The sequence below is a fragment of the Haplochromis burtoni genome, unplaced genomic scaffold (genome assembly GCF_018398535.1).
Source record: "Haplochromis burtoni strain Fernald_Lab_line unplaced genomic scaffold, NCSU_Asbu1 Contig_325, whole genome shotgun sequence".
Lineage (NCBI taxonomy): Eukaryota > Metazoa > Chordata > Actinopteri > Cichliformes > Cichlidae > Haplochromis > Haplochromis burtoni.
The window spans coordinates 38,116-51,923 of NW_024582686.1; the positions used below are offsets into that span (position 1 = coordinate 38,116).

The following is a 13,808-nucleotide window of genomic DNA, read 5'->3' on the forward strand; positions in this document are numbered from 1 at the left end:
CTGCTTGAGAGGGAACTTCCCATCTTGAGTCGTCACCACAATGTGATCCAGAGCTCCTAAACAAATATTGGTCAATGCCAGTGTTTGCTTTCTTCATTTATTTACCTTCATGGACAGTTTAGGCATCATTGTTCTCACTGTGTGCACTGTAGCATCCCGATTTTTCCTTTGTATTCGTATCACAGGATTAACCGTTCTACTGTAAGGCAGATTTAACTTATACATTTAATGTACTTTAATTCTTTTTCTCTTACTGTTGTTTTTAATTATGAAATCCATCTTTCAGCAAGATATGATATGCATTGACCCCAGAATTATAATTATAGATTCATTCTCATTTTCTTTACATTTTTCTTTGAAGGGACCAGACTTTTTTTTTTTAAGTAGTATTAAGTAGTAATTCTCCAGCACTCTGAAGGTCTTTCAGAGTGTCCCTTTGGACATTGGCTGTTTTTTTTCAATTTTTGAAGACCATAGAATCAATTTTAAAACGTATTTTAAGGCATATTGTTACTAGCAGAAACACATAATTTGTATAGTTGGGGGGGAAAAAAGCCAAATGTAACACAGTTTGATGGGAATGAAATAATAGTTTAGCACCAACAAGGTAATTCCCAAAGAGCTCTTTGCGAAAAACTTGGCAAATCATGGTTAGGAGAGAGGTACAGCATCCACAGCCGTCTTTAAAACACGGCGGAGGCTCCGTCACAGTGTGGGGACGCATTTAAGTGAGTTGTGTTGGCAGAATCGTCTCAAAATTGCTCCAGCAGCACCTGGAAAGTATCAGATTGCCAGTGGTTCATTTTTCAGCAATGCCAATGATCCCAAACACACTGTTAATGCAGTAAAAGCATACCTGGATAGAAAAATATACAATTGAATATTGGTCGTGGACTGGCCTCCCCAATGCCTGGACCTCAACAGTGTGGGATCATTTTGATACAGAACAAAAGGCAGCCAACATTCAAAGATGAGCTTTGAATTAAACTCAAATGAAATGCCTTAAATGTTGTATTTCCATGTATATTTCAACATGTTTGAGTGAATAACTGCACCCGTTTCCCCATTTTTATAGTAAAATATAAAGAAACGGAGGCTGGCTCAAGACTTTTGCACAGCACTGTAGCTGAACATGTTTTAATAACTCATTTCTGCGCACACATGCATTCATATTCACATGCATGCTTATGGCTGTCCTCTTTTCAAAACAGTAACCTAATTATCGCCTCTCTGTGACGCATTTAGAGGAAAGCTGTAAATTGTAGCTTTAAAATCAGGTGAAAGCAAATCAAAAAAAGAAAAAGCAGCAGTTACCACCACGAAACAGCCCAGTTGATTACTAACAGAACAGTAACTGTATTTCTGGTTAAAGCCAGGTTAATCATTCATTCTTGCTTCACAGATGGAGGGAAATCTATTTTTAATCACTCCATAAATCAGAAAATACTTTCAAGAGCCATAAAAAAAAAAAAAATCAAGTCTTTTGCAAACAAAGTAAAATTTGTCTCTTAAAGATATATTATCAAATGGTTTCTGTAAAAACCTTCAAAATATAAACAGAGAGGAAAATAAGAGTTTGTTAGCGCTCCTAAATTGGAAGATTTCAAGCTATGAGTATGAAAAAAGATCTCATTTTGATCGGGTCTTCTAAAATCCTGTACTGTAACATTCGATTTGTCAGTTTTAAACCAGCATTTGTATTGCAGTGATTTGCACATTTGCTTAACAAGTGAATGATTCCCAGTCTGATCCATGGAGGAGGCAAACAACGCCTTTGGGCTTGTCTCAGGAGATAAAAGAAATCTACCAAATCAAACATGCGGAGCGATGCTACGGCGACTACTTACGAGTAACAAAGCAGCTGCAAGTAGCTTTATATCACTTTAAAAATCAATCAGAGGCTTTTTTTTCCATTACAGCCTTTCTGAAAATATATGTATGATAATGCAGATGGAGTATTTTATCATTAGATATGAACTACTCTGGAAGAACGACCAACAGACCAGTTTTGGTCCCAAATGTGTATTTTGGAGCTTAAGCTATGGAAGCAAAATAGCTCAAATTGAAAAATAAAAATGGTCTGACTATAGAGTTTCACCCTGTGTGTTAACACCAGCACTGGCACATAGTTAATAAGATGTTGCTATGGTGTAATGGAATAGATGTGGGGAAAAATCATTTAGTCCTTTGGACAGATTAACAGATAGACAGAGGAACGTGCAATAGCACAGTAAAAAAATATTCATTTTGAGACCACTGTCTTAAAAGTTTCCATGATCTATTGTCTCCCCTCTTTGTCAACACTGAACGAAACTAATGCATGTTTGCCAACACAAGCTGACTTCTGTCCCTCCCTCCCTCTCTGCATCCACCCACTCCTCTCCATCCTCCATCTGGCTAACCTCAGACGCGCTTGTTTCCTTCTTCTCCACCTCTGCCTTACATCACTGCCTCCCGGCTCACCCGGTGGGGGGCTGCGCTAGTGGTGTGTGATTGTGGAAATGTGAGGTGAACCGAAGGTGAGCCAGTGGTGTAGTTTTCTCTAAAAGATCAATTTATCATATGATTTCAAGGGTTAAAAGAGAGAGACATATCCAATCAAAAAGTAAGATACAGCTGCAATGAATTAAAAATAAAAGGTTGGTATGATGTGATAACATGGATATCAGCTGACACGCTGCCTACTTTGCTGCCAATTATACCGTCTCCCTTTTTTACTTTGCTCATGCCCATATCTCTGCCTGTCTGACTTTGTTACCTGCACCTTCACAACGAGCACCAGCACATCTGCAAGTACTTTAAGCAGGCAGGCCGGCAGACAGTCGGTCATTGCTACAAAGATGGATGGTGAGAGGGGGTGGCAGCTGGTTGAGATATCGGATGAAATTTGGCTAAAATGCTCTTTATTTTTTAAACACGTTGAGTTTTTAACGATACCAAAAACAGATTTTAAGCTGTATGCTGCGTCTGGGTGTTGGTGTAATCAGGATACGTACCACATAATTTGCACTTTTTCCCTCCTTTGCTTCTTGTCAGGCCAAATTCTCCTTTTAAAAAGGTGCTGTAAAAATTTATATCAGTTCCCATCTCCTTCGCCTATCTCAGTGAGTGTTTGTCTGAACCGTTGCAAACTTGCTGGCTGTAATGTCGTTCACCCGAGTAAGCCCAGTGCTCAGTTTGAGGTTGTTTGGATGAGCAGTTCTCGCCTTTTGGTAGTTCTCCCTTTCCTGGAGTGACTGCTGCCTGCTCCAGTCAGTTTTTTGAGGAAAGGGGTACTGTGCAAAAGTCTTGAGCCACCTCTCATGGCTTTATATTTTGCTTCCAAGAAGCCAGACTTTATTGTAATTCTTATAAAAGTGATCTTGATCAATAGTTCTCATTTTCTTTGAACAATGACTCATTTTCAGTCCAGTCTTTGTACCCCATTTTTTTGTAATTATTTAAGTCACTTAACACTGTCCTAAGAATCGTTCAAGGATGAACGCCCAACCTAACAAAACACCAATTTTAAATGCACTTTTTTGCTGAAATGAAATTTGCACCAATTTATATTTTTGCACCAACGAGGTGATTACCAAAGAGTTACTAACTGAAAACCTGTCATATATTGGCATGGAGCGCTGTGCAGTGTATGCCAAATTACAGAAGAACAGGAATGAATCCATTCTTAGCAACAGTTCTTAATGGGATGCAAATCCAAGTGGAACTTTTCAAATTATCATCAGTATGTATGAAGGAGATCAAGACTAGGCTACAACAGTGAGTGTTTACAGGCATCTATAAAATACAGTGGAGTCTCTGTCATCTTCTGATTGACAGTGGTTCATTTTTCACCATAACGATGATTCCAAGCATGCTTTCACTGCAGTAAAAGCACATCTGCACAGAAAACACACTGGAACACTGAGTCATGGATTGCCTCCCCAGAGTTCAGACCTCAATATTACTGAAGCAGCTTGGGGTCGCATTGACAGAGAACAGAATAAAAGGCAGCCAACAACCAAAGAAGAGCTCTGAATGTCCTACAAGTAGCCTGGAGAACTATTCCTGAGGACTACATAAAGACATTCTTAGAAAGTGTGACTCAGAGAGTTCAGGCTGTGTTGAAGAATAAAGATGATTACATCAAATACTGACTTTCAAACTTGTACAAACTGACTTTGGATTTGCAAGTCTCCAATTTTCCTAGCAAATTAACAAAACGAGGGGCGGCTTAAAACTTCTGAACAATAGTGTAAAGGGTTTTTGTTTCACATAACAGCAAAGCTGTGGAGTAATAATATTGCATCTGTGTGTGCTGTTCTCGTTTACACGTGAAAAGCTTTACTTCTGCTCAGATTGTTGAGGACAAAATGTTGCACTGATTTGAATCCAATGAAAGGCAGCACTATGATTTTGTGTAAGTGCTCTGACCTGTGCCCGGTTGTGTCTGATTATAAGTGTCCTTGTTAGAAGAAATTTACAAATATAGGTGCTGTCGAGAAATGCCAACAGCACAAAAAGGGCGATTACCAACATAACCATTTTCTGACGCGCTACAAACACTAAATATGTTGGATTAGTGCATTTGTTTTGTTTTTTGCGCTGTCCTAAATCATACATCGGCTTCTTAGTCATGAAAACTTTGAGACCTCCAGTCCAAACCTAAACTAAACTAAACTCTGGGGTTTTCCTGCATATAAAATTCTGTTTTATTGGCCTTCTTCCAAAAGAAAATCACCAGGGCTGTGATAAATTAATACTTCAGACGTTTCTTTTTAAAGTGGTTTTATTTTATTTACTCCAGGATAAATATGCTTTTCTTTATCAAATGGCCAGGGGTAAAAGGAAAATGTATATATCTCTGTTAAGTAAGACTCATTACCGTATGTGGACTGATGTGCTTTTGTGTGTAGTCTCAGCACAGAGCCGTGTTTTCAGCCAGGAAAAACTCGGTAAACCTAATTCTAAAGTTTCCCTAAAACCAAGTCTTCACCCTCAAACAGGCTTTTGAAGGAGTGTGAAAAAAAGGAGGCAGGCCAAAACACTCTTTTACAAAAACCTGTAAAAATTTCATAAATCTGACGTCCAAAACCAGTTCTCACAAAGACAGCTGGACATGTTTTTATTCAGTTTAATTTCTGCAGATTCACGCTCCGAACCAGCTCAATCACACACACACATGCATCCAATGAGTGCATCCTCATAGCCGTGCTCTTTCCAAAACGGTAATTTAATGATTTCCTACATGTGATGTGAGCAGCGGGTGTCCACATGCATTGCAGCTTGGGCGGATTACAATTACCGCAATGAGAGTATATGCTGATTAAAAGCTTAAGAAATGGCGATATCCATGTTTCAGCTAGTTGTTTTTACCCGTCTGCGAGAAACAAGAATGTGAAGTCTACTTTAAACAATGTTTTCTTGGACACAGCGCTAGTTTCCAAGTCACATTACCCATCTGCGATGACCATGAGATGGTGGGCGTAGCACTGATCTCCCTCTCTCTGCATTTATCTGTCTGACTTTCTGCTACGTGTTTGCTGCACACATAAGTACAGACTCATGGCAACAAACAGCAGTACATACAGTCATACACTCACTCTCATAAGTTTAATGAGAGCCAGATGAGAGGTTCATGAACAACACACACACATACGCTCGGACAGCTGACGTCATCCCATTCCACCATCTCATCTCTGCTGTCAACTCTAAGTCCTGCTGCCTCCCTGGATTACTGTCCAGCTGGACAGAGGAGAGGGGGATGAATGGACCAGAGGAAAGGAGCGAGGGATATATAGATTAGGGGGAGGGGACACAGGAAGGATGACAGAACAGAGGGATGGATGCAAAAAAACAGTAGAAAAAGAGGAAGTGATGAAGGGAACTTTTAACTGAAACGCGTTATACCATTGTAAAAAGGTGGTTTAAAAATTTCTTATGTGGTCTTATCTAGTCAAAAGACAAAGTATGAAGCTGAGAAGCACTGGAAAATTATAAGACAAAAGTAATAGAGGCAGGGCTCCACACAGAAAATGACTCGGAGCAAAAATCAGTTGAGTGATAACCGGATTAGAAAAAAGAAAAGTTGGGAATGTGAAAAGCAAAGCTGGACACTGAAGGGTTCATGATATTGTATGTGTCTTCATTCTGTGTAAAAAAAAAGAAAAAAAGGAATACTACACTAAAAGCAAATCAGATACGTGTGCGGAAGAAAAGTGGAACAAATTCAAAGTAATTTCAGTTTGAAGTCCGATTCAGGCAGCTGCCTCGTCCCCCGGGAGCTTCCATTACACACCCCACCTCTGACTCCCCGAGCGCGCCCCCATTTATTAAAATGCAGAGAGAGAAAAGAAAAAGAAAAGGGCTGTGACCTGGATGTACTTGGGGAAACAGGGGCCAAGGCGGGGTCAAGGTAACATCAAATAGGGATCTCTTTATGCTAAGCCTTTTGGCGCCGTGTCCGAGAAAGACTTTGATTCCAAAAGTTTTAAAAACGTTAAGAAAAAGCCCCCCTGTTAACTACAGTGCACGCTGTGCACACTATATTTGGACAGTTACCCATTTTTTCCCTCCAGTATGTTAATTCTGAAACGAAATAATGGATACCACATTAAATGTCTTCCTCTGGCATTAATATAACCCCTAAAAACTCATCTGTCTTCATCATAAATACATATTTCCCTTTAAAGATGTGAACAAGAGCAAGTTTTCACATTTTAGGATGAAAATTAGCCCCAACCCCACCTCTCAAAAACATGCAGCTCACCTAAACACTCTAAGGTTTCAGCTGTAATTCGAGCAGGTTTGCAGAAATCTGAAAAGAACTAAGTGGGAGACGTAATTCTTTTAACAGCTTAGGAGCACAAAAGTAAATGGAAAGATGCCCGTGAAGGAAAACAATAATAATAAATGCTTAGAATCATTTACACCATTACCAGCATGATGTCTATCGACTTCTCCAAGGCTTTAACTGTTTATCGTCATCGTCTTTTAGATTCTCTCTTTCTCTCTCGCTCTCGTTCAATTTTAATGGATCGTTTACATGACCCCACTTGACTCAAAACCTACAAAGTTTGATCAGAATTGATTGAAGACCTTTCAAACGATCGGGTTTACAGACAGAATGTCAAAAACATAACCTCCCTGGTGGTGGTAAAGATGAGCAGAGGTTTCTCCAACATCATCTGCAGTACATAATATCATCAAAAGACTCTCTGTATGGTGACATCATCAAAAATTAATATTGGCCGCCTGTGATCTCCGAGCTCTCAGGCAATGTGGATTAAAGACTGATATGATTCTGTCTTTGAAATGGGCTCAGGAACATTTCAGAAACCACCGTGTGTGAACACCGTTCACCGTGATGGCCACAAATACAGGTTAAAGCTCTGTCAGACGAAGCCACACGTGAACGCGATCCAGGAATGCTGCCATCTTCTCTGTTCGGCAAAGTGGAAAACTGTTCTGTTGTCAGATGAATAAAAATGTGAAATCCTATTTGGAAAATATGGACACTGGACTACACAGGAGAGGGACCGTCCAGCTTATTATAAGTACTTAGTTTAAAAGCCGGCATCTCAGATGGTGCATTAAAGCCTACAGAACTGGCAGCGTGTACATCTGGAAAGGTACCATCAACGCTCAATGGTTTTAGAGCAACATGTGCTTCAATTCAGACATCATATCTCAACCAGTCAGTAGCACGGCTTTGTAGCAGAAGGGTGCGGTGCTGAACTGGCCTGCTGGCATTTCAGACCTTTGACCAGCTGAAAATGAAAAATATGACAAAAAAGACCTGGGACTGCTTAGCTAGAAACTCATAGCAGACACAAATGGGACAACATTCCTCTCCCAAAGGTCCGGCAGCTGGACTCCTCAGTCCCCAGATGCTTAGAGACTGTTGTTAAAAGAAGAGAGGATGCAATGCAGTTTAAAGCTTTTATGAGACTTGTTGCTGCAACCAGATCTCAAATTCAAAATAAGACAATAATTTTCTTAAAATGTTAGATTTCCTCAGTTGAAATAGTTGATATTATCTATGTTCTATTTTAAAATGTTGTTTCTGCATTTTGTTTCCATTCACATTTCACACAGAATCCACAGGCCTTTGTGGAAGATTCCTCTTTGTGATATCCTTGTTATGTGAGGCACTGGTGAGCTTTTCTGTGCATGAACAAAAGCTGGACGAGCACACAGGTAAAGTTTAGCTGCCACGTGTTTAACTGTCTTAATGTTTTCAGTCTGGACTGTACGTACATGAAGTGATGTCTGAACGTTTCTTTTAACTTTAGAGGTAATGCTCTCATGCTTCATCTGCCTTGTTGGTAACCCTTTGTTCTCTGCTTTGAACTTTGTACTAAAACAAGAGGAATGAAAGGCACAGTCCAAAAAAGAAAGAAAGAAAAGTACGATAAGCTCACTACCTGGCGAGGTTCGGATGCTGAGGTTTCGTGTGAAGTCATCTTTGAGCGAATCGAGAACAGTGGTCATGTCCTCCTTCACTTCATCCAGACTGATGATGTCTTCCACCAGAGATGAATTAATGTTCACCTTCCCTGACTGGCCCTTTGCCTTGGCTTTGAAGATTAAACGAGAGAAAGTAGGAAAAAACCGAGGGAAGAGTGGAGACTTATCTAGATAAATAACACCACATTTGTGCCAGCAGAGTCATGGAAGTTGTACAAGTTAACTTCAGCAATCTCCTCACTGACCTTTGGCCTTTTTGGTGGCGTAGAGCCTGATGCATACAGCAGGAGCAGGGTGGTGGAAAGCGTCAGGAGCCAGAAGAGGCCTAAGGCTGACTCTGGATGTGAGCGGAGACCTGACATGTCGCAGCAGGGGCTGACACAGGAGAGGCCGCAGCAAGCTCAGATGATTCAAAGCCATAACTGTTGACACTGAAAAGGGGGGGGAAAAAAGAGTTTAAATTAACAAAACATTTTAAAGTAGATAAATGCTATACAGCTGAGTTTGGAAGGGCAACATGTGATTACATTCGACAGAGCTACAATTCAATCAGAAAAGCAGTTGAAAGCACAGCTGGTAATATTAATCAAAATGAGGTAATAGCTCATATCAGCCAGCAGGAGGTAGGCCTTCATCTTCTTCTAACAGTACAGCACCGTAGTCTGTGTGCACCTCAGTAAATGCATGATAATTTCTGACAGAAGTGCAACTAAATCAAAATGAATGCAACCTACTAATCTGTCATCTGCTACATTTGCTTTGTAGCATTTCTGTTAAGGTCTCCATAAATTATTAAAGCATTCAAATCAAATAAAAGGGATTGACTTGCAGATGAATGATCAATATTTGCTCTTTTGTAAGTAAATGAAACCTGTTATTAAGTGAGAGCACATAATGACATCATAAACTGTTTGCTTAATAAACAGCTGATCTGATCTAATTTTTTTCCAAATTTCTGTAACTAATTTTTTTCCCTGTGAGGTTTATAAGTGATCTTTTACTCTGTTTCTGACTGTGAACATGCTGTTATGTTACACTATCCGATAGAGGTTTTTTCAGTCCCTTTGCCACGGTTGTGTAAATTCAAGTACCTAGCCGTGCAGATTGTCTTTACAAATGTTCACTCTAAAGAGCTCGAGCGTGGTGCTGTAACAGGATGCCGCTGTTTCAAAAAGTCACTTTGTTCTTCCCTTGTAGATATTCCACAATCAGCCCTGAGTGGAGTGATATTATTGCAAAATAGAAGCTTTTAAATACCACAGCAACACAGCCAAGGAAGCACGGTGCTGTCGCCTCACAGCAAGAAGATCCTGGGTTTGAATCCAGCTGGGGCCTTTCTTGCATGTTCTTCCTGTGTCTGCACACAGTCCAAAGATGCACATGGGGTTAGGTTGCTAGGTGATTCTAAACTGGTCGCAGGTGCGAAGGTGAATGGTCTTGATAACTGTTCATACCTCCTCTGGTATTAACATCAGCACAAAAACTGTGTGCTTAAAGTGTCATGGAGTGGGTTTGTGTAGGTGGCCAACTACGTTTATCTTTATAGTGTAACTAAGTCTTTCTTTTTCCCCACTCTGTGCAAACGTTGTAAACCTGCCAGGGACTGCAGATGAAAATCAGCCAGTGTAACTAAAGCACATTTACACGAGTCTCGGTGTGCATGTTAATGTGCACGATCCCCTTAAAACATAATAAAAAAAGAAATAAACTCTTTTCATGAATAATCATGTGCGTGTTTGGGTTGTGAAACAGAGATAAAAGCCTATGAATAAGAAATTCTTCAGAGCAGCTCAAAAATTACTCATCAACTGATCTAAATAAATAAAAGTTTATTATTTTTCTGGTATTCCAAAAAAAATGAATCCTTTCCACCTGAATTACAGCCCATGCATTTGACCAGAGTTTCTCTCGAAGTAGAACACAGGTTCTTATAAATCCATCCACACGTCACTGTTTTTGTGAAGCTTTCAACAGTCAGCTCTACCACCTACATTACATTCAGTTACACTCATACTCTTAAAAACATGCCATTTCTCATAAATCTGTGGGATAAAGCTAACCATTATCTCAGCCCACGCGCACTCGTCTGGGCATTCCTGAGGGGGGAACCTCCTATTCAAAAAACCCCCAAAAAAACAACAATATGACAGCAGGCCCTGCCTTTCAATGGACGAATCACACCCCACCTCACAAATAGGCTCTTGACTGTGAACTGTGTCACTGACCCTCGGTGTGCACACACAAGTGCAGAAAAGCACGGAGATATTTAAGCCCCCCAGACACAAACAAGACTCTAAAGCCTGTCTTTCACAGTCAGTGGTTGTGAACAGCGTGCGGTGCACTGCTGCCCGCCTGACATCTTCTATTGTGCCTCGTGTATTTATAACTGCGACCTGTGAGGGGAAACACACCGTCTGAACAGTCTTAATACCCGAATTTAACATTTTAAGTCAAAGGCTGTGTCACAGTGAGCTTTAAAGAAGCCACTGGGTGTGGTTTGTCTCCAACCAGACATGACACTGACCTCACTGTTCGCCATTATACCTCCAGCTACCACTAATCCCCCGGAGTCAATCCAACGCTCACTCCAGATATTAACCAACATCCAAACTCATTCCTGCGGCAATATTTAGGCTACACAGTACACCACCACCTCCAGTACAAGCCCAAAACAGGTATCCACGGCTGGCAGGTTTCCCAGCAAGTATGATGCGACACGCCACAATGTGGCAGAGACGATAGGCCGAGATGCGGGACGGTGACAGATCTCTTTAAGAAGCCAGCCGAGCAGAAAGAGTGAGGCACAGGTGTTCAGTGGGATACTGTAGCCTCACGTCCTGTAGATTTCACACACACGGCAGCAGCTGCAGACACACCCTGCGTCTTCCAGCAGCAGAAACCAGCTGGTGAACCCGCATGCTCTCTCTCCTTTCGCTCTGCAGCCTGAGCAGCGAACAACACAGCAGAGTATCTGATAATGTTCTGCATGGCTCTGCCTCCTCAAACAAGATGTTCATGCTGGGAGCGAAACAAATTATTTTCTTCTCATTAAAAACCATTGAGCACACCTGGTTTAGTGTGTAATGAATTCCTAAACTTTCCTCAAATGTTCTTTTTTGTCTAATACCAAAAATGCAAAAGATCCCCAAATTTTAGAAGCAGGCACCAGACAATACTTCACATTGTTACAGGCTTGAGGATGCCATCAATTCAAACTAATCATTTCATCACATAGTAGCACTGCAGTTCGACTGATATAACAATCAATCAGCATAATGTGTTGATGAATATGTTTTTACCACAGCATAATGTAGAAATGGAGACTCATTTCTTAAGATAAGATAAGATAAGATAACCTTTATTAGTCCCACACGTGGGAAATTTGTTTTGTCACAGCAGGAAGTGGACAGTGCAAAAGTTATGAGGCAAAAATTAGGATACAATAAGAATAAATACAGTACACAACTGTACAGAATAGAATAAAATACTATATACAGTAGAATAAAATAAAATAAATATACAATAAGATAAAAATAGAATACAAATACAAATACAAAGACTTGTGACCAAGTCTTAGTACCCAGTGTTGAAAGGTGCAGCTGGAGTAGAGAAAAGGTTCTCTGGCAGAGCTTTACTCAACGAAGCAAAAGTGCCACTATTGCCACAGTGGTTTTTTTTCTTGGTTTTTTTTAAACCATCATAGTACAAAAACAGGAGAGGCACACAGCTGTTTATTTTGGGTGATTGAATGCGTGACTAAACCTTCTTGTCTTCACACTCTGTGCGCGATTAAAATAAGGTTTGATATTTTGCCACACTGTCTCATGTTGTGAATTTAATTTTGAAAAAAAGTCCCAAATATTGGGAAAAAAAAAAGTCACGAAGAATGTTATATCTGTGATAATGAACACAATTTATACAGCAACAATTCATAATTCAGCTTTGTCACACATCATATTTAGATGACATGGCTTTACAATTAGACAAAGGCACGTGTCTCATCCCTGCTTCCCCCACACACTCTGTCTACAGAGAAAAAGAGTAAATATCCAGTCAGCAGAAGTTCTCTGGTTGAACTGTCTCTGGAGGCCAGAGAAAAATGGTCAGACTGCTTCAAGGTGACAGGAAGATAATAATAACTCTAATAGCTACTGGTTACGACCAAGGTATAGACAACAGCATCACTGAGTGCACAACACGCCGAACACTGTGGGTTACAGGAGCAGAAGACCACACTGGGTGCCATTCCTGTCTGCTAAGAACAGGAGAGCGAGGCTATAATAAACGCGATCTCTCCAAAATTAGACAACAGAAGACTGGAAGCTGTTTCCTGGTCTGATGAGTCTTGATTTCTGCTGCAGCATGCATCCATCCTGCCTCAAATCAGCAATGATGATGCAACCCATGGCACAGTTTCAAATAGCTCAAATAACACCAGAACGCACTGGTTTCTTGAAAATGACAGTGGGTTTACTGGACTCAAATGGCCCCCAATCCAATACAGGTAAGATGAACCTAATATCCAGTGAGTCTAAATATGTAAAAACAGGAACTATTGCTTATGTACGTGTTTTAATGGACCTTTTCACAGACTTCCTGTTACCCAGCTGGGTATGAAAGTGATAATTTTGTAGTTTTTCCGACTATAAGAGGACAAACTAGAGCAACATGACACAGCATCACCTAGTTTTACTGACACCAACAGTAACTTCACAATTAATAAAATCAAACACACAAATCAATAAGAAACGTGCGCCCCAGCCATCTATGGCGCACATCACATGCGCAACTTAACATGACGTTAAAAATTCCTGTGTTTTTATATTACTGTGGACTCGCTCCTGCATACAGCACCAGAACGATTCGGTGCAAATTTCACAGCAGTTACAGCAGTTGGGAGCTATCATACAAGCCCATGCACATTTAGGTTAACCAACTGTACGACTCTATAGCTGAGGGGTTGAGAAGGTCAGTAAGACTTCTCTCCATTCTTACAGGGGGCAAATTGAACCAAAGTGAACTGTGTTCAGCACAGTGCTACCCTTCATTTCAACAACAACCCAGCAAAATAAAAGCCTCAACTGTAAAGTGCACCACAACACACACTTACTTCAAAAAGTCTTCACAGAAGCGTGTTAGCCTGGGCAACAGCCATCGGGGAAAACGCGTTTGACATCCATTTCGTCATCACCACGAGACTGTATGTTATGGACACCTGGTAGATGTTCGATATCTGTACGGGTTACACCGACTGGGCGGGGTTACCGACTAAGAGGACACTGGAAGCGTTGTAGGAGAATGATATAGGCGATACCAAACAGTAACCGAGTGCTCCCATAGGACTCTGCGCATGCTCAAAC

At 40.7% G+C, this 13,808-nt stretch overlaps 1 protein-coding gene across 1 annotated transcript in view; it reads right to left on the reverse strand.

The window, feature by feature from the left end:
* The window catches only part of mrrf (mitochondrial ribosome recycling factor), a gene marked incomplete in the record, with an annotated part of 25,074 nt that extends 11,401 nt beyond the window's left edge, over positions 1 to 13,673 (reverse strand). Inside the window, 4 exon segments of the mRNA XM_014339908.2 lie at positions 1 to 56; positions 8,406 to 8,558; positions 8,694 to 8,870; positions 13,559 to 13,673. Coding sequence (XP_014195394.1) covers positions 1 to 56; positions 8,406 to 8,558; positions 8,694 to 8,868 — 384 coding nt within the window.
* Positions 13,674 to 13,808: the final 135 nt, after the last annotated feature.